Here is a 22,300-nt window from a genome sequence, read left to right as displayed (position 1 = left end):
ATGCAGCCCAATTTTCAAATGCCGTACATGATGCAACCAAATTTCGGCATGCAATATCCTTATCTCCCTTACGGTTATCCTCTAGTTCCGGGAAGCAGCTATGTTCCCTCCCATATGAATTGTCCTAACACGGAGTCGAGTGAGCCAGCGACACCCCGGTTTAGTAGCGAATCTACAGATATCTCAGAATTTTTCACCCAAATGTCTTTGGGAAATGTTGATGGGGATACTCCTCACAGTTTTCTCCCTCCGACCCAACAATCAGCAAAGAGATCAAGTTATGAAACTTGGACCACCGAAGACAACATACTTTTACTAACTGGTTATTTTCACGTTAGTAATGATAGTGAGTTGGGGAACAACCAAAAGGGTGAAACTTTCTGGGGTAAAATTACACAGTACGTGAATGAGAACGCCAAAAGTGGAAAGGAGAGGATTGTGTCTCGGTGCCATAGTCATTTCAAAGACATCAACAGAAAGATATCCAGTTTCATTGGCTGCTACAGTACTGCATGTAGGGAGAAGCGTAGCGGTTGGTCCGATGAAAACTACATATCCAAGGCAAGAGAGTTGTACTTTGAGAAAATAGATACGACGTTTAATTTGGTGGATGAGTGGAAGGTGGTTCGTAATCAACCCAAATATATGACAGGAGAAAATGCATCCGATAGTAATGGCTCTAAAAGAAAGAGTAGTGGTGAGGATGTTGAATCATCAACTCCTACCCTTGTACGTCCAGAGGGTAGGGACGTGACAAAGAAGAAAGCTAGAGCTTCCTCTAGTAAAACATCTGTGTCAAGGAAATCAAAGGGGGCAATTGAGGAGGAGTTATCTAAGCTAGTCAGTGCTCATGAAAAATTTGAAGAGAAAAGATCAAGTACTGCTTCAGCTATGAATAACCTGGCTCATTCCAAGAATATGGAGATGTGGTTATTCTTGAAAAACAAACCAGATCGTGACGATGAAGATGAAGAAGCTTATAATATGTTGAGGAAGAACCTGTTTGGAAAATAAGACCTTCTCAAGAAGTTATGATTGTGTGTTTTCTTTCTGATGTTTTTGTGTGCCGTTTGTTTAATTTTGGAGTTGTGTAGGTGCCTATGTTTGTTGAATGTATTAATAAAAGTGTTGTTTATGTTTGAATAAAATTGTTGTTTATGTTTCAATAAAGCCGATTGATATTGACTTCTCACTGCATAATAGTACAAAAGATACAATTACTACTCACTGCAAAAACAAACAAATGTTGAATTGACCTTTCACTGCAAAAAATACAAAGGATGAAATGACTACACCTGCATAATAATACAAAATATGAATTGACCTTTCACTGCAAAAACAAACAAATGTTGAATTGACCTTTCACTGAAAAAAATACAAAGGATGAAATGACTACACCTGCATAATAATACAAAATATGAATTGACTACTCACTGCAAAAACAAACAAATGTTGAATTGACCTTTCACTGCAAAAAATACAAAGGATGAAATGACTACACCTGCATAATAATACAAAATATGAATTGACCTCTCACTGCAAAAACAAACAAATTGACACATGTCTCTGCAATTGCATGTGAATTCAATTATTTGAACAACTACCCTTCATTATATAAACTGATCAGATGCACATCATAAGTATACCTATCAACATTTCAAAAATCATAGCATCCAATGGATCCTTTCCTAAATGAGTTTAGTCTAGAAGAGTTCCAACAACAATGGGAAATAGAAGAAAAAATACTTGATAGGCAGCGAGAACTTCTTGAAGAATTGCAAAGGAGAAGCGAACAACCACGTAAGAGGAAATCCATACATAGAGATCATCATGCAGCGCATGAGAGACTCATGGCCGACTACTTTGCCGAGTCATGCACTTACACTGACGCCCAGTTCCGACGCAGGTATCGAATGAAAAGGCCTCTCTTTCTACGAATTGTGGACTCTATATCAAATTACGACGATTACTTCACACAACGGCGCAATAATGCGGGCAAGCTTGGGTTAACGCCTATCCAGAAGTGTACGGCTGCCATACGCATGCTCGCATATGGAGTCGCAGCCGATGCTTGTGATGAGTACGTCAAGATAGGAGAATCCACTGCTATCGAGTGTACTCGCAAGTTTTGCGAAGGGGTAATAGCATTGTTTCAAGATGAATACTTACGACGACCAAATGTGGAAGACTTGCAGAGGTTGCTCCAAGTTGGACAGGAACGTGGATTCCCAGGGATGATTGGAAGTATTGATTGCATGCACTGGCAGTGGAAAAATTGTCCTAAGGCTTGGCAAGGGTAGTTTACTAGTGGACCAAGGGGACGACAACAGTTATCCTCGAGGCAGTTGCGTCATATGATTTGTGGATATGGCATGCTTTTTCAGGGCTTCCTGGTAGTTTGAATGACATAAATGTACTAGATAGGTCACCGGTTTTTGACGACATTGAGTCGGGTGAAGCTCCACGGGTAAACTTCACCGTGAATGGGCGGGAGTACAATCTTGCATACTATCTTGCCGACGAAATCTACCCTAAGTGGCCTGTCTTCGTGCAGTCAATTCAAATGCCCCAAGGCAACAAACATCAATTTTTTGCCAAACAACAGGAATCATGCAGGAAGGACGTGGAACGCGCATTCGGGGTACTCCAAGCACGCTTCGCTATTGTCCGCCAACCAGCTAGAATGTGGGATCTTGATGTCTTAGGAAAAATAATGAGGGCGTGCATTATTTTACATAACATGATAGTAGAGGATGAACGAGATACGTATTCGCGAAACTGGGAAAATATCGACTTTGAACCGTCGAACAATGCTAGCTCTAGCGCCTCTTTCAATGTTCAAACAGACGTGTTGCCGGAGTTTCAAGTCCATGTTCAACACCGATCTGAGGCAGATAATCAGACTAGAGCGGAACTACGAGATAAGACCCAACATATTCAGCTGAAGAAGGATCTCATCGAGCACATTTGGCAGAAGTTTGGGACAACCTCCGATTAGATTTACCAATTTAGTGTGTGTTTTCTTTAATGTTTTCAATAATTTGGGTGTGTTTGGTTTTCCGTATGCTTAACAAAATCGTGTGTTATTTTATGTTAATTTTAAAATATTATTGAAAATTAAATTAATAATATATATTTAAATATTATATATTATTTATTGAATTATTAATAAATTATAATTATAAATATATGAGTTATATTAATAATAATAATAATAAAATAGTAATATATATGAAATAGGAAAAAGAATGAATAAATATGGTGGGGTATATGTTGAAGTGATGTGGTTTATGGTGGGTCCCAAATAAAGTAAAAAACTTTCTGAAAAATCTCCTGCTATAGAGTTGATAGGGAAATAAAGATTATTGAATTAAATAAAGTGATGTGGCAGGAGAGAAGGAGGTGAAATTTCACCTCCTGCTGGAGATGGTCTAAAAACTAATTTCTTTTTTAATCAAAATCTATTACCCAAAATTGCCCTTTAAGTTGTCAACTTTGCACATGCCACCTAACCTGTCCCATATACCAGTCCCAAAATTTGGGTCCTGTTGGAACTATTCAACAAAAAAATTAAAAGCTTTTAATTAGTCATTAATCTTAGTAGAAAACTGGTTATTTAAGAACAAAAAATTAAAAGTTTTTCATTGAATAATAAAACTATGTGTTAATAAAATAAAATTGTATAATATAATTGCTTAAAAAGAAATACATGAATTAATTATTATTATGTATTTATTGTAACTAGTATACAATACGTGCGTTGCATGTGATGCATATTAAAAAACTATAAAAGTTAAAATTCATAATGTTTCCTAATTATGCATTAAACTTATTTAATAAATTATATATTATATAATATTTCCATAATATTATATTATTTAATAAATTATATATAACCATTAAAAGTTATTTTAATGCACTATGATTAAATTTTTTTAACTTATACTAATCTTAGTATTTATACTATTATTAACATACATTTAATAGTTATTTAAAATTTTCTATTATTATATTATTAAACAATTTATTTAGGAGTATAATTATTAAATAATAATGTAATCATTAGTTTAAGTAACACTATTGATATAATTAAACCATTTAAATTATTAAATATTTATTTTTTTAACTTATACTAATCTTAGTATTTATAATATTATTAACATACATTTAATAGTTATTTAAAATTTTCTATTATTATATTATTAAACAATTTATTTAGGAGTATAATTATTAAATAATAATGTAATCATTAGTTTAAGTAACACTATTGATATAATTAAACCATTTAAAACTTATACTAATGTCATGTACATATTTTATTACAATATCTATTAAATAATGGTAATAAATTTTAATATTATATGACTTTATGTTGTAAAGAACATTACCTTGCTCGATAATTAATATCATCTCAGTAATAAAAAATTGGATGGTATAAATTAAAAGTACTATTATTTAGAAAAATTATTTTATATAAAAATATTTGATACTTGAAATATATGAGACATTTACTTTCCAACAAAAAATACATGACTCATAAATTTCAAAGATCTAATATTTTATTGCACTATGTTCATAATGTCTAATTTTTATGACTAAGACGATATTATAATATAGAAAAGGGTATTAATTGTTATAATATAAAAAATCCTATTTATACTATTATTAATAATTATAATTATGTACAATATTTTATTAAATAAATAATTTTACTATTTCATTACAATTAATAAATATTTTATAATAAATTATAATATATTTATTTATTTTATTATCATTATAAATTATTAGTATATTCTAGTGAGTGGCCAAATATTTTGAAGGAAAGAAGAAAAAAATATATGCCTCGTAAATTTCAAGTATCCAATTTTTTTATATAAATTAATTTTCTTCTTTCTAAAATAAAAGTATTTTTAATTTATAACATCCAAATTTTTATTACTAAGATAATATTAATTATCAAACCAGGTAATATTCTTTATAACATAAAGAAATAACCCTATTTATACTATTATTAATAATTATAATTTTATCCAATAATTTATTAAATGAATGAATTTTACTATTTTATATAATTAATAATTCTTTGCAATAAATTATCATATATTCATAAATTTTGTTATCATTATAAATTATTAATATATTCTAGCGAATGACCAAATAATTTGAGAAAATAAAAAGGTGCATAATTAATGAGAGGTTATGGAACATTAGTTTTATAATTAATGGTATAATTTTGAGTTATGAGAAATTGAGAGGGTAAAAAAGGAAATCAAAAGTTTTGACATGGGTATTCTCTTTTATAAGTAGTATAGATTGAATATTGTTCTTATAATAATCACCCAGTGTCAACCATTTTTTAAATAAGTCCCAAAATTTAAAGTTATTCTTAAGTAAAACTGTTAATACTATAAGTTATCTTAAATATGCTCATCCAATTTAAAAGTTATTAATTTAACTTTAAATTAACTAAGCTGCATTAATCTTGCTAGCTTTTCCTGATGTTTCCTAGATAGTTACACTTGATACGTGCAACATATTGCAATAGTTACTTCTCATTATAATTATTTAATAAGATAAATTACACTAAACCCTTATGAACTTTTAGCCCATATGAACTTCAAAGTTACACTAAACCCCTAATGACTTTTATGATTCAAAGAAGCCTCCAATAACTTTCTGAATTTTACATATAACCGTTATAAATTAGAACCAAAAAAGGACAAATTTTCAAAACCATCTCATTTACAAAAAAACACAAAAAACAGCCTATTCTAAAAATAATTGCCAAAATCGACCCAGTTTCAGCCATCTGGCTAAAACCGGGTCGATTTTGGCAAAAAAAACTTTGAAACTTCATGGGACTTGAAGTCTCGTAAAGTTTAGCAACCATTTAATTAAGCTGGGTAACTTCATGGGACTTGAAGTCCCGTGAAGTTTAGCAACCATTTAATTAAGCTGGGTAACTTCACGGGACTTGAAGTCCCGTGAAGTTTATTTTAACTATCAAACTTTACCATTGTCCTCACCTTCCGTGGTCCATGCCCCATCACCGTCCGTTGTTCCTACTCTGTCACCCGCCCCTTATCGAATGCCATCACCCGCCCCTTATCAAATGCCATCACCCACCCCTTCGCCATCACCATCGGACGAGGTTCCTACACCATCCCATCCAAGACTCCACCCCCAGCACCAACCCCATCCCCACACTCATCGCCGTCCAAGGCTCCTACTCCATCAGCCACCTCTTCTCCATCGCCGTCCGAGGTTCCGCCCCTATCCCCGACCCCGTCGCCATCAAAAGCACATCCCCCATCATCACCATCACCATCAAAGGCTCCTACTCCTCAACCACCACCACCATCGTCAGCGGACCCACCCTCATCACCACCATCGAAGGCGCCACCGAAGACTCTGCCTACACCACCGAAACCGCCGTCACCTTCGTCGGCTCCATCGCCACCCTCAACGCCGCTAAGAAGCGCCCGCATCCGTTGCCAACCCCTCCCGATTAATCACCAACAGCTACTTTAACCTCACATATATTCTGAATTATATTTTCCATACTCCGATGACAAGGATGACTCGGCATCGGTTTCAGCTCCGGCTCCTCTTAGCTGCTCCACCGCCGTCTCTCTCATGACCATCAAGGGTTCCCTCAACAGGCACTGACTGCTCGATCGGTGGAGGAAGTGGGCGGCGCTGCAGAGGCTTTGGTAGCGGTCGCCGTAGCGGCGGCCGCTGTAGCCGCTGATGAGAGGGGACGGGTCCATGGTTGAACTGCTGAGATGAATTATTTGATTGATTAGTTGAGGGATTTCGGTAATGGATATGAGAAATTTGTCTGATTTAGTCGGAGAGGGGAAGGGGAGGAGGTAGGAGTTTGGGGCTGGGCTCATCCTAGGATTTGGAGGGGGGAGGGATGTCTCTGGAAAATAGGACTGAAGCTTCACCGGACATCAAGTCCCATGAAGTTATATAGTTAAAATAAATTTTACGGGACTGGAAGTCCCATGAAGTTATCCAGCTTAATTAAATGGCTGAAACTTCATGGGACTTCAAGTCCCGTAAAGTTTTAAAAACAATTTTTTGTCAAAACCGACCCAGTTTCAGCCAGATGGCTGAAACTGGGTCGGTTTTGGCAATTATTTTTAGAATAGATCGTTTTTTGCGATTTTTTGTAAATGAGATGGTTTTTAAAATTTGTCCAACCAAAAAAATGATATAAAAAGGTATTTTGAAAGTTATTGGGGTTTTGATGTAATTCATCTAAAAGATATTAGGGGCTTTCTACAAAAGTTTGAGGGGTTTAGTGTGATTTCGAAAGTTTATAAGGTCTATTTACTACAAAGTGCTAAAAGTTATTGGGGTTTACCATAATTTATCTTATCTAATATTATAATTCTTAGTTCAAGTAATACTATCAAAATAACTACACTGTCTATATACTATAAAATATTTATCTAATTTAAAAATTTTAAATTATGCTCTTAAATAATTTAGAACTATAATTTTTTTATAAATTTTTATTATACTATCATTAACAATTAATAGCACTATTATTAATATTAAATATTTTTTAAAAAGGTTGTTTTCAATCAGTACCAAGTATAGATTATTTAGTATCATGTAATAGCCTTTGAGAAAATACTCTAAAAATAATAGTAAATTATCTAATTAATTAATTTAATAATATAATACTAAATAAATAGTGTAATTCATAATTTATGTGATATTATTAAAATAATTATACTATTTATGCCATTCAAAATTTATTCTATTTATTTCATTGCTCATTGAATTATAGTTTAACTCTTAATAGTATTTAGTAATATATTATTCTATTTACATTAGTATTTTAATTATTTAATTATAATTCATAAATAATTATCATAATAATTTAATAGGTTACTATTTAATTGTGTATACTTATTTTATAAATTATTTTATTATATTTTTTTAAACAATTAATAGTCATAATGTTATTGAAAATTAAAATTATTTAGGAAGGTAAGGAGGTGTGCAATTAATAAGAGGTTATATTTATTTAATAAAAGATTAGTTAAAAATAATGACATAGTTAGAATTTATCAAAATTTGAGAGAGTAAAAAAGAAAATTAAAAATTTTAACACCTCAATCCTCTTTTTTATAGAAGTATAGATGTGATTAATAACAAATGCCTTAAAGAATTTGTTGGGTTTAACTTAAACGTACAAGATTCAAGATTGACTTAAGCGTACAAGATCCAAGATTCAAAGCTATGCTCATTATAACTTAAATGTGAACTAAAGAAAGTAATAAATAGCTAACTCATTACAATTTTTGTTAACCACATTTCAAAGGAATAAGATTGTGCAAGTTATGCGTATGTATATAGTAAATATTATGCTAATAAAGCTGATATAGGTTGAACAGAATGCTTATTATTTTTGGCTATTTATTTAAAAAATTAATATTCCCTCATATTACAAGTGCAACTAATAAAAATTGGAAAATAAAGAAAATATAAATTTATTTAGATTCAGAAATATTTGTTCTATCAGATTGTAGGCGTCAAAAATTACCTATAGGTCCCCGCACGCGGCTCGAGATGGAGAGGAGACGATGAACGTCGCTATTCAAGTCACAAAAGGTCATTTGACGATGACAAACGCATGAAGTGAGTCGACGGACCATGCGAAGCAACAGAATTTCGGAATAACCGAAACACGAATGAACCAGAAGCTGCACGTCGCTTACAAAAGATGAAGCGCCACTCGTGTCCCATTTACTCCACATATGATTCAATCATGAGAGCTAAGATCTCCTCATTGGCTTTCCGACGCATTCTGGATCGCGTGATTCTGAGTTCGGATGATGAAAATAATGCGAAAACGGACGGAGCGCGCGAGACCAAGCCCTGAGCCAAACCAAGACACCCCATGGTGTCTCGGCTTGGCTCGGCCACGCCGAGACACCCGCGGGTGTCTGCAACCCAAAAAATCAAATTTGGCGGTTTTGAAGCCGTTTTTCGATGTTAACCACCTGGATTTGTTCCAACTGGTCTGATATTATCTAAGAACGTGATTAAGTGGTTACAACTGAGGATAAGAGGGAATCGGTCATTCTTATCTGAAAATAGAGATCCCGAAGCCTATAAATACAGCCCCAGGGCCTTTATTTTTCAGATCTGGAATTCTCGAGCGTTGGCGAAGCCTTGCTGAATTGAAGACTGAAGAGCCACAAATTTTAGAGAGGAGGAGGAGGAGGAGATATCAACGAATTCTTCGGCATAAAGAAGAGGAGTTTGTCAAATTTGCAGCCCGATTCCTTCCCTTGAGATTTCCCCGTTGCGATGATCTCGAGAAGAGTGATTATCTTGCTGTTGCCGAGATTACTTCGGTTTCTTGATTCTTTCGCGAATCAACGAAGCTCCGGATCTGATCTGATCGTTTGGTGGTCCACGGATATCAACGTCCCCGTCACAGGCAAAGATCCCATACAAGCAATGGGCGATAAACACATGTTGCGTTTGTTTGAAGGAGATTGTAATGTTAATTTCATTGTGTAAAGGTCTTATAAAAAGATCGATCTTTTTTTGAACTTGTTGTAACGACTGAAGTTGTAATAAGTTATACAATAAAGAAATCGATTTCCCACCCAAACAAGCTGGCGACCACAGTGGGAGCCAACAGCCTCTCTGCAGAGGCTGTCGTGACGCAACCGGTGATCAAGATCCTGGTGAACGAAGAGGTCGAATACGAATTCGACCAGCAGAAGTTTAAAGAGTATCTCTCTTCATCCTCTTCCAGATCCGCCTCTCCCCGTAGGCACATGAAGGCCTCCTCTTCCAGGAACGTTCGCTGGACTTCAGGCTCGAAGATCCAAAATCCTCTTGCCACCACCGCACTTACACCTCGCGATGCCCCTCCAGCGTCCAATGAGGTCCAAGCTGTAGATCTAGGCCTCCCCTCCAGCAAAAGCTTAGCCGGTGAAGACGTGCCAAATTTGTCGAAGAGGGCTCGTCAAAGGCGTCGTCAACATCTTGCCCGCCAATACGCCAAGGCTTTGGATCAGGTGGATAGACTTCGTTACCAGCAGATCTGGAGTCAGAAAGCGCCGAGTGGCTAACTCATCTCCACAGCAAACTTCGAGACCCTCCTCCTAATCACCTACTAACGAATGAGTTCATGTTAAACGGAACCGTTCCACTCTTGAGGAGCGCATTCAGAAGCGTCGCGCACTTCTTGCGCATGCCCAAATTCTTGTGCGAAAAGCACAAGAAATGCAAAAGGAAGAGAAGCTTAAGAGATCGCCGAGATCCAAACAAATTTGGATGCCAAAGGCTAAATCAACGCCTAAGGCAAAAGCAGGCGACGTTGCTCCTCAGCCTTCGTCAACTTCAGATCTCGCTCCTTCGGCTCCCACGCCTCCGGTGGAACCCTACAGCGGTGTAGATCTCTCCAGAGTTAGAATTCCATTGAAGGATCGCCTCGATTCTCTACCCGAAGATCGAGGCAGAGCGCCTGTTAAGGAACGCTTGGGATCGTTGAAGGAACCCTGAGCAAACATCCAGACTGGGGGTCGTACGCGACCTCCTAACAAGTTGATTATTATAACCGCTCGTTTGGGGGTGCGTACAGAAGGTCAGGAGCCCATTAGGGTTTCACCCTTAGAAAAATGTGATTCCAAACGAGTGACTCCTGCAGACGCCAACAAGGCGTTGTTTACTCAGAAGAAAATGTGTCAGACAGACGAACACGTTATACCTGAGAATTCATGTAAACAACTGATAGATTGCTCCGGGCATAATGCCGATGAGTTGTACTATCGAGCTGGGGGTACGAATAAACCTCAAAAGAAAAGTACCCAGGAAGCGGACTCTCACTGTCCGTGTACCAAACTTATCAGGGCAGTATTATCAGCGTGTAGCTGCCCTAAGACCGCTCCACCGAGGGTCTCGGTGTTCCAAAGGCTTTCCTCTGAAGCGTCGAAACCCAAATCAAGGTGTTTTCACAAAAGAAGATCGGACGTTCGAGATGACGAATTCCCAGAAGTTACCATTAACATGGTCAACAAGGAAAAGTCTCCGATGGTTTCAAGCGGGTCTAACCCTAACTTTTCTCCAGGAAGAAGAGTCAATTCGGGAATAGCTCAGTTAATGTCTCGGCTCCAGCTAGAAGCTGTAGGACCTAAACAATCCGCGGTCACCATCAACATGGCTGATAAGGGAAAGTCGATTCGACCTTCTAATTCTGATCCCCTCATATCACATCGTCTGACCCGTTTGCGATCGGGAACCACTAGACGTAAGGATTATCAAAGGATGAATAGAGGATTATCCTTAGATGACAAAGCGTCAGACGCTTGCTCCGCAATTGCTTCAAATGCTACTGTATCCAGCCTAGGGTAATCCCGTGAAGAGCTCACCATCACTCCTGACCAAATAACTCAGATGATCGAAAATGCTCTCGCTAAGCAGAAATAAGAGTTTAAGATTGAAATAGAACTAATCATACAACGGATGAGGGAGTTACATGACCTGCAACTTCAAGCTTTATCAAGACAGATTGGTGAATCCAGTCATCACAACGTTACAGTAGAATAAGTCAATACAATAGATAGTGATCCAGAACCGGATGAGACTATCAACATTGATATCCCTCCCGATAACAATAACACTGGGGGTGGTCCAACGGAAGATAACAACACTGGGGGTGGTCCCGTTGTTTCTCTCAGAAATCATCCGAAGCATGATACAGATAAGGATGAAAAGATGAAGGATCTCGAGAGTAAAATCAATGCTTTGATGTCTGCTCGAGAGGTAAAGAAGACCGGCATTTCCTGTCCTTACCCGAGAGAGTGGGAGTCGATCCCGTATCCGGCCAAATTCAACCTGATCAACTTCATGCCGTTTGACGGGAAGGGCTCGCCCACTCAACATTTGATCTACTTCAAGTCCCACTTGGGCATGATATCCGGCAATGAAGCATTGATAGTTCGGTCATTCGTTATCACCCTTCGCGGGTCTGCCTTCGATTGGTACCGCTGTCTCAAGCCTGGAAGCATCAACAGCTGGGATGATATAGAGAGCTCATTCCTCGGCAACTTCTTTGATGACGACGCCGAGGTATCCATCAGGACACTCTTCGATGAGAAGCACAAAGACGGAGAAATAGTCGCCGACTTTGTTAAACGCTTCCGGAACAAGGCGATAAATTGTCGAGATCCGATCACGGAGGAATTCATCCTACAAACTTTCCATAATAACCTCTCTTTGGACGTGTTGGGAGTTATAGGATTAAACCCGCCCAAGACTTGGAAAGATTTGAAGATACGCGGTGAACAAGCCGAATGCTTCCTCAGAAAAAAGAAGATCCAAAGAAACCAACAGTAAATGCATGCGGTTGCTAGCGATAATAATCAGACGTCACAATAACAACCTTAAAAGCAGCAAAGGGCTCCAAATCCGGGACTCCAAAAATAGTACTCTTTCAAGGATAAGGAAGTTCCGGATATTTTCGAGTACCTCCTGAATAACGGTGAGATTGAGCTACCACCTATTAAAGATCAAGAGGGAGCTAAGAGGATTACGGACCTAAACTACTGTGCGTATCACAGGAGGGTTCTCTATCCTACTGAAACTTGTTTCGGTCTAAAGAACAAGATTCAAGCTATAATCGACTCTGGCTCCATAAAGCTAGATAAGCCAAATGATAGTGCACCACTCCGAAGAGTATGTTGGCCTTCTTGTTTTGATGTTGTTTAACAAATAATTTACTCCTAATGTTGTTTGTCTAGTATTTGTGTTTTCGTATTTATTCTAGGAAAACAACGTGTTGGAGGATGGATGGAATCAAGCTTTTACGATCATATCCAATGGAGGTTGGCAGAAATTATGGTATGAAGCCTACCTAATTCAAGTTCAAGATCCAAGTTCAAGCTTCATCTGCAAGTGTACCAAGTCAAGCTTGTTGAAGATCAAGATTGCTTGGGTAACATTAGTTTAGGTTTATATTATGTGTGTTAGTACTTTAAGCTCAATCATATACACACACACATATTTGGTTTTTATATATATAGTTATATATATACACAAGTTTAGGTTATGGACTTAACAATCATTGTATACATATTTCATTAAGTCTATAAAATCATTTCATAGGGTTTTAAAACATTGTTTATGTCAAAACATCAAATTTTATGTATATCACATTTTCATGTTTTGGACACACTTGCAAATTACATGAGTTTTCACAAATGGGAAACTCAATTTGACAAATTCTTTTTCTAACATGTTCAATTTCATGTTTATAAATGTTTTCCAAAGTTTTATCAATTTTGGAATTAATTTGTTATGTTTAATTGAATTTACAAAATCAAGTTTTTAATTAGCTCATGTTCGTGCACATGTTCGTGCATGTTTTTACAAAACTGATGCGTTTTCACAATTGGGAAATGTAATTTGAAAATTTTCTTCATTTACATGTTTATCATCATATATACAAATATTTTTCCAAGGTTTACTATTTTTGGAGTTATTTTGTTATTTTCAATTGAATTTACAAAACCGTATTTTCTGCAGTTTTTTTCAGAAACTATATATCTGTGTTCAAATAGTTATTTCTCTCAACTGGGAAATGATATTTTATAAATTCTTTCTCTAACATATTTATATATATGTCTAAAACCTTTTCTCAAAATTTCATGATTTTTGGAGTTGATTTACTATTTTTAATTGATTTTACAAAGTTAGATACGCAAAATTCCAGAATCTGTCAAAAACAGAAACTGTCTGTGAACAGTGCGGTCGACCAAACTGTAGCACGGTCGACCGCTGTTACTGTAGCAATGCCCGTTGAATAGTAACTGTAACTTCTGTTTTTTGGTTTTTAGTGGATTTTTGAGGTTTTTTGAGTTGTTTTCTTCAAGCCTATATATACCCCTTTGCCATAACTATTTTCCATATACAATGAGAGAGTTTTAAACAAGTTTAAGAGGGTTTTATAGTTTGTTTTAAGTTTGGGGTTTGTGTTTACAAAGGAGGAAGCTTATGTTATGAATTGAGGGATTCATCCTCAATCTTCTTCATCATCTCCTTTGTGTTTATAGAGAAGTTTTCTAAACTCTTATCTAGCTTTACATTTGCTTAGTTATTTGATTATCATTCGTTAAAGCTAGTTTTTATATTGAGTTTAGATTTGATTTTATTTCACTCATTGCTTACACACACTCACATGAGCTTATTGTATTTTCATACATAGTATATTTGGGCTTACACACACTCACATGAGCTTATTGTATTTTCATACATAGTATATTTGGGTTGGTGAGAGTTGTAATAATTGAGTATGAGCTTTCATTGTGTTCTCATCCATATTAGAGAACAAACAATTATTGTAATTGTGCTTTAGTGTGAGGAGTGAACGTTGATCGGTGAGCGTTGAAAACCGACACTGTGAGTGATTGTGAACGTTGATCGGTGAACGTTAAAAATCGATATTGTAAGGTGTAAACGTTATTCGGGTGAGCGTAGAAAACCCGGTTATGATAGTGGATTTCTCCCCGGGAGCATTTGAGTGTGTTTGAGTTTGTCATTGGCGCATTTGCTTTTGCATTTATCTTATATCGCCAATTGTGCATTGCTCATTTTATTTCATCCACTATCTTGTTTATGTTTATTTCACCCTTGTGTTAGTTTATATATCATTGCATATATTTTTATCATATAGGATATATCTCATTGTTCATTTTGCTTATCCTAGCTCATATATCTTGTTGTATTTCATACTTGCTAGGATAACTTGTTAATTAATTTTAATTAGCATATAATCGGATTAGATTAGCATAAGACCCTAATCACCCCCCCTCTAGGATCTAACAGAGTATACAAGTATAAACTACTTCTCAATCCTCCAACCGGTATAAGAGGTTAAACTGCTCCCTGGTATTCTTAAGGATAACCCGGTCATGCAACTGAGTACAATATTAGATTCAGTTTCGCGAAGAAAGCTGGGGGTGGATAATTCATGTAACGGGAAGTTCCCGAGAGAATTCTATATAGTATATTCTTAGGAATAACCCGGTCACTACAAGAAGGTGATGAATAAGAAACTCCTACTCAAACTCTCGCTACGTCTGTGCACTCAACATTCTCATTGTTAGAGTCCGGACAAAGTATTCAGAATTTTAATCTCCTGATCATTGACGATTATCAAACCCCTCCGTGTTAAGTATTTGTCACTTAACACCAGGAACCCCCTCTGAGCGACTTGTACAAGTCAACACGCCCATTGTGATTTATACTCCCACTCCCACTGTTTACTTGGTCAAACCTTTAAACAGTTAGGACCACAACCAAAATCACCTATCGATTCCTTCTATGAACAAGAGGTCCACAAATTAAATGATCAAACCTTTAAACAATTAGGGTCGTCTCAAATTCTCATCTTGATCAAACCTTTAAACAGTTAGGATCACAACCAAAATCCCCTCTCGATTCCTTCCATGAACGAGAGGTTCACTTTCAATTTGAGCAATCAAATCTATAAAAGTTAGGGTTGTCTCCAACCTCACTTGGTCGAACCTGCAGATAGTTAGGACTAAGACCAGATGCTCCTTTCGATAAACGAAAGACTTCCATCTTTTTCCTATTCGGCCAAATCTATAAAAGTTAGGGCCGAAATCAAAATTTCACCTTAATAAATGAGGTATTCTTTTCTTGGATTAAGCAACCAATCCTATAAAAGTTAGGGTTGCTTGAATCTTTCTGATTTTCGGAGTAGAGATCCCACTCCTAGTTTCATTTTTTTGGATTCTTAGGGTGGAGATCCCACTTCGAGTTTTCTTGACAACTGGAGATAGAATATAAAATTCTTCCTCTTCAGTTTTGGGAGATAGAATATAAAACTCTTCCTCTCCCATTTTTTGACACCATCCTTCAACTCTAAAATCCGTGCCTCACACGTACGGGGAATTTTATCCTGAATCCTAAGTAAGGATAAGTCAGCGCCTAATACGCGTTACCGGTTTAGTCTTTCACCGATTGAAAAAGACGCCAGAATTCAAGTCTGGGGAATTTTATCTTGAAATCTAAGTAGGGATAAGTCAGCACCTAACACGCGTTACCGGTTAGCCTTTGACCGTAAAAAGGACAAAAGCCCACATATTCGACATTGTGACAGGTTGTTATTAATAACACCGTAATCGATGCCTTACACGCGTAGGGAATTTTATCTCGAATCCTAAGAAGAGATAAGTCAATACCTAACAAGTGTTGCTGGTTGGTCCTTGATCGTAAAAAGGATAAAAGCCCACATATTCGACATTATGGCAGACCGTTATTAATAACGCCAAAATCCGCGCTTTACACGTGCGTGGAACTTTATCTCGACTCCTAAATAGAGATAAGCCTACGCCTAACACGCATTGTCGATTTAGTCTTTCGCCGAGTGAAAAAGACACCAGAATCCGAGTCTAGGGACTTTTATTCCGAATCCTAAGAAGGGATAAGTCAGCGCCTAACACGCGTTGCCGGGTAGTCTATTCCCGTGAGAAAGACGAAGTCTACGTATTCAATATCGTAGCAATAAAAGAGTTAACTCTTTTAGCACAACGTCACATGCAGAACAGACTTAAACAATCCGCATGCAAGCCCGATTCAAATGATAATCGGTAAAGGCACGTCAAATCCGTTGATGGCTGAGGATTTGCCAAAAATTCTGAGTCTGCATTTGATACATGCGACCGGGTAGTCTATTCCCGTGAGAAAGACGAAGTCTACGTATTTAGTATCGTAGCACTAAAAGAGTTAACTCTTTTAGCACAATGCTACATGCGGAACGGACTTAAACAATTCGCATGCTAGCCCGACTCAAACGGTAGTCGGTAAAGGCTCGTCAAACCCGTTGATGGCTGAGGGTTTGCCAAAAATCCTATAAAGACAAGAGTTATTGACGCACTAGCTTCATTAGTTGGTCTTATGACTTGAGCATACAACAAACTTCAGGATAAGATCTATACCTACAGATGAAACAACTTTAATAGTTGGTCCTGTAGCCCGATATTTGGGACCGTCATGCTCCAATACCTTAAGAGCTTAAACTGTGTATACTCCAGCAAATGTATGAGTATAAACTGTATCAACGGCGATCGACGTGTAACCCTAGGTCAACGCCAATCAACGCGCTGCGATAAAAAGTTAACGCCTGACGATCCGAAACCCTAAGGTCAACGTCGGTCAACGTGTAACCCTAAGTCAACACCAGTCAATGCGTTGTAATAAAAAGTCAACGTCGGGTGATCCGAAACCCTAGGTCAACACCGGTCAATGCGTAACCCTAGGTCAACGCCGGTCAACACGTAACCCTAGGTCAACGCCAGTCAACACGTTGCAATGAAAAGTTAACATCGGGTGATCCGAAACCCTAGGTTAACGCCGGTCAACGCGTAACCCTAGGTCAATGTCAGTCAATGCATTGTAATGAAAAGTTAACATTGGGTGATCCGAAACCCTAGGTTAACGGCGGTCATCGTGTAACTCTAGGTCAACGCCAGTCAATGCGTTACAATGAAAAGTCAACGTCGGGCGATCCGAAATCCTAAGTCAACGCCGGTCAACGCGTAATCCTAGGTCAACACCAGTCAACGCGTTGCGATGAAAGTCAACACAAGTTAATATATTGTGATGGAGATGGTCAGTTCAAAGTCAACTCGATGATATGAGCCAAAATCAATTCACCAGTTTTGATTCAAGATTTCAACGACGGCCAGACGATAAACGTAGCGTCGGAAGAACTTCAGCTATTCATCAAAATATCGAATAGATTGAAAATTAAAGGAGTCGAGAATCAAAGCTAACTACAGGTCCTTTTACACCGACTGAAGATTGGACCGATCATATCCAAAGTATTTCAGGCTCATCTATAAAAGAAACGAGACTGAAACACTTTGGAGGGGGTATCTGAAGGCGTCAAAAATTACCTATGGGTCCCCGCACGCGGCTCGAGATGGAGAGGAGACGATGAACGTCGCTATTCGAGTCACAGAAGCTCATTTGATAACGACAAACACATGAAGTGAGTCGACGGACCATGCGAAGCAACGGAATTTCAGAATAACCGAAACACGAATGAACCGAGAGCTGCACGTCACTTACGAAAGACGAAGCACCCCTCGTGTAGAATTTTCAGAGAGCATAAGCTGCTATACTATTCCCATAAAGTATTATATTTTGTCATATAATGCTATACTTTAGCCATAAAGTGATATACTTTCCCGTAAAGTGCTATACTTTCCCAAAAGCTGGAAAATTGAATGAGGACCCCCCGCCGAGCTGGAAAATTGAACAATAAACACATAACACAGGTCATCGAGTGTGTGCGTTGCTCTAAAAAAACTAATTTGGTTTTTGACAACTTAAGGTGCAGAATTTTCAGAGAGCATAAGGTGCTATACTTTGCCAATAAGGTACTATACTATTCACATAAAGTGCTATACTTTGCCATATAGTGCTATACTTTAGCCATAAAGTGCTATACTTTCCCGTAAAGTGCTATACTTTCTCGAAAGCTGGAAAATTGAACGAGGACCCCTCGTCGAGCTGGATAATAGAACAATAAACACATAACATAGGTCATCGAGAGTGTGCGTTGCCCTAAAAAAACTGATTTGGTTTTAGACAACTTAAGGTGCAGAATTTCTAGAGAGCATAAGGTGCTATACTTTGCGAATAAGGTGGTATACTATTCCCATAAATTGTTATACTTTGTCATATAGTGCTATACTTTAGCCATAAAGTGCTATACTTTATCAAAAGCAGGAAAATTGAGCGAGGAGCCCTCGCCGAGTTGGATAATTGAACAATAAACCCATAACACAGGTCATCGAGTGTGTGCGTTGCTCTGAAAAAACTAATTTGGTTTTAGACAACTTAAGGTGCAGAATTTCCAGAGAACATAAGGTGCTATACTTGACAATAAGATGCTATACTATTCCCATAAAGTGTTATACTTTGCCATATAGTGCTATACTTTAGCCAAAAAGTGCTATACTATCCCGTAAAGTGCTATACTTTGCTAAAAGCTGGAAAATTGAGCGAGGACCCCCCGCCGAGCTGGATAATTAAACAATAAACACATAACACAGGTCATCGAGTGTGTGCATTGCTCTAAAAAAAACTGATTTGGTTTTAGACAACTTAAGGTGCAGTATTTCCAGAGAGCATAAGGTGCTATACTTTGCCAATAAGATGCTATACTATTCCCATAAACTGCTATACTTTGCCATAAAGTGCTATACTTTAGCCATAAAGTCCTATACTTTCCCATAAAGTTCTATACTTTTCCAAAAGCTGGAAATTGAGCGAGGACCCCCCGCCGAGTAGGATAATTGAACAATAAACACATAACATAGGTCATCGAGTGTGTGCGTTGCTATAAAAAACTGATTTGGTTTTAGACAACTTAAGGTACAGAATTTACAGAGAGCATAAGGTGATATACTTTGCTAATAATGTACTATACTATTCCCATAAAGTGTTATACTTTGTCATATAGTGCTATACATTAGCAATAAAGTACTATACTTTACCATAAAGTGCTATACTTTACCAAAAGCTGTAAAATTTAGCGAGGGGCCCCCGTCGAGCTTGATAATTGAACTGTAAACCCATAACACAGGTCATCGAGTGTGTGCGTTGCTCTGAAAAAATCTGATTTGGTTTTAGACAACTTAAGGTGCAGAATTTCCAAAGAGCAGAAGGTGCTATACTTTGCCAATAAGGTGCTATACTATTCCCATAAAGTACTATACTTTGCCATATAGTGCTATACTTTAGTCATAAAGTGCTATACTTACCCCTAAAGTGCTATACTTTGCTAAAAGCTAGAAAATTGAGCAAGGACCCCCCGCCGAGCTGGATAATGGAACAATAAACACATAACACAGTCATCGAGTGTGTACGTCGCTATGAAAAAAACTGATTTGGTTTTAGACAACTTAAAGTGCAGAATTTCCAGAGAGCATAAGGTGCTATATTTTGCCAATAAGGTGCTATACTATTCCCATAAAGTGCTATACTTTGTCATATAGTGCTATACTTTAGCCATAAAGTGCTATACTTTCCCGTAAAGTGCTACACTTTCCCAAAAGATGGAAAATTGAACGAGGACCACCAGCCGAGCTGGATAATTGAACAATAAACACATAACACAGGTCATCGAGTGTGTGCATTGCTCTACAAAAACTGATTTGGTTTTAGACAACTTAAGGTGAAGAATTTCCAGAGAGCATAGGGTGCTATACTTTGCCAATAAGATGCTATATTATTCCCATAAAGTTCTATACTATGCCATAAAGTGTTATACTTTAGACATAAACTGGTATACTTTCCCATAAAGTGTTATACTTTGCCAAAAGCTAGAAATTGAGCAAGGACCCCCGCCGAGCTGGATAATTGAACAATAAACACATAACACAGGTCATCAAGTGTGTGCGTTGCTCTAAAAAAAACTGATTTGGTTTTAGACAACTTAAGATGCAGAATTTTTAGAGAGCAAAAAGTGCTGTACTTTGCTAATAAGGTGCTATACTATTCCCAAAAAGTGCTATACTTTACCATATAGTGCTATACTTAAGCCATAAAGTGCTATACTTTCCCGTAATGTGCTATACTTTCCCAAAAGCTAGAAAATTGAATGAGGACCCCCCCGTCGAGCTGGATAATTGAACAATAAACACATAACACAGGTCATCGAGAGTGTGCGTTGCCCTAAAAAAACTAATTTGGTTTTAGACAACATAAGGTGCAGAATTTCCAGAGAGCATAAGGTGCTATACTTTGCCAATAAGGTACTATTTTATTCCCATAAAGTGCTATACTTTGCCATATAGTGCTATACTTTAGCCATAAAGGTCTATACTTTCCCGTAAAGTGCTATACTTTTCCAAAAGCTGGAAAATTGAACGAGGGGACCCCTCGCTGAGCTGGATAATTGAACAATAAACACATTACACAGGTCATCGAGTGTGTGCGTTGCTCTAAAAAAAACTGATTTGGTTTTAAAAAACTTAAGGTGCAGAATTTCCAGAGAGCATAAGGTGCTATACTTTGCCAATAAGGTGCTATATTATTCCCATAAAATGCTATACTTTGCCATAAAGTGCTACATATTAGCCATAAAGTGCTATACTTTCCCAAAACCTTGAAAATTTAACGAGGACCCCCGTCGAGCTGGATAATTGAACAATAAATACATAACACATGTCATCGAGTGTGTGTGTTGCTCTAAAAAAACTGATTTGGTTTTAGACAACTTAAGATGCAGAATTTCTAGAGAGCATAAGGTGCTATACTTTGCCAATAAGGAGCTATATTATTCCCATAAAGTGCAATAATTTGCCATAAAGTGCTATACTTAAGCCGTAAAGTGCTATAATTTCCCGTAAAGTGCTATACTTTCCTAAAAGCTGGAAAATTCAGTGAGGACCCCCCTACCCCGCCGAGCTGGATAATTGAACAATAAAGACATAGCACATGTCATCGTGTGTGTGCGTTGCTCTAAAGATTTGGTTTTAGACAACTTAAGGTGCAGAATTTTTAGAGAGCATAAGGTGCTATATTTTGCTAATAAGGTGCTATACTATTCCCATAAAATGCTATACTTTGCCATAAACTGCTATACTTTAGCCATAAAGTGCTACACTTTCCCATAAAGTGCTAAACTTTTCCAAAAGCTGGAAATTGAGCGGGGACCCCCCGCTGAGCTGGATAATTGAACAATAAACACATAACACAGGTCATCGAGTGTGTGTGTTGCTCTAAAAAACTGATTTGGTTTTAGACAACTTAACGTGCAGAATTTCCAGAGAGCATAAGGTGCTATACTTTGCCAGTAAGGTGCTATACTATTCCCATAAAGTGCTATACTTTACCATATAATGCTATACTTTAGCCATAAAGTGCTATACTTTCCCGTAAAGTGCTATAATTTCCCAAAAGCTGGAAAATTGAATGAGGACCCCCCGCCGAGCTGGATAATTGAACAATAAACACATAACACAGGTCATCGAGTTTGTGCGTTGCTCTAAAAAAACTGATTTGGTTTTAGAAAACTTAAGTTGCAGAATTTTTAGAGAGCATAAGGTGCTATACTTTGCCAATAAGGAGCTATATTATTCTCATAAAGTTCTATACTTTGTCATAAAGTGCTATACATTAGCCATAAAGTGTTATACTTTTTCATAAAGTTTTATAGTTCTATACTTTGTCATAAAGTGCTATACATTAGCCATAAAGTGTTATACTTTTTCATAAAGTT

General features: G+C 37.2%; 1 protein-coding gene and 1 pseudogene across 1 annotated transcript; both read left to right on the top strand.

The window, feature by feature from the left end:
- LOC109830925 (glutathione S-transferase T2-like) lies at window positions 1–1,014 on the top strand. Its single transcript, XM_020398279.1, has one exon. It carries the CDS (start codon window positions 1–3, stop codon window positions 1,012–1,014), a length of 1,014 nt encoding a protein of 337 aa, XP_020253868.1.
- On the top strand, window positions 1,571–3,056 carry LOC109829452 (annotated as a pseudogene).

The sequence above is a fragment of the Asparagus officinalis genome, chromosome 2, assembly GCF_001876935.1.
Source record: "Asparagus officinalis chromosome 2, Aspof.V1, whole genome shotgun sequence".
In the NCBI taxonomy this organism is placed as follows: domain Eukaryota; kingdom Viridiplantae; phylum Streptophyta; class Magnoliopsida; order Asparagales; family Asparagaceae; genus Asparagus; species Asparagus officinalis.
Note: the sequence above shows the minus strand (reverse complement) of the source record. Positions and strands in the feature narration are given on the sequence as shown.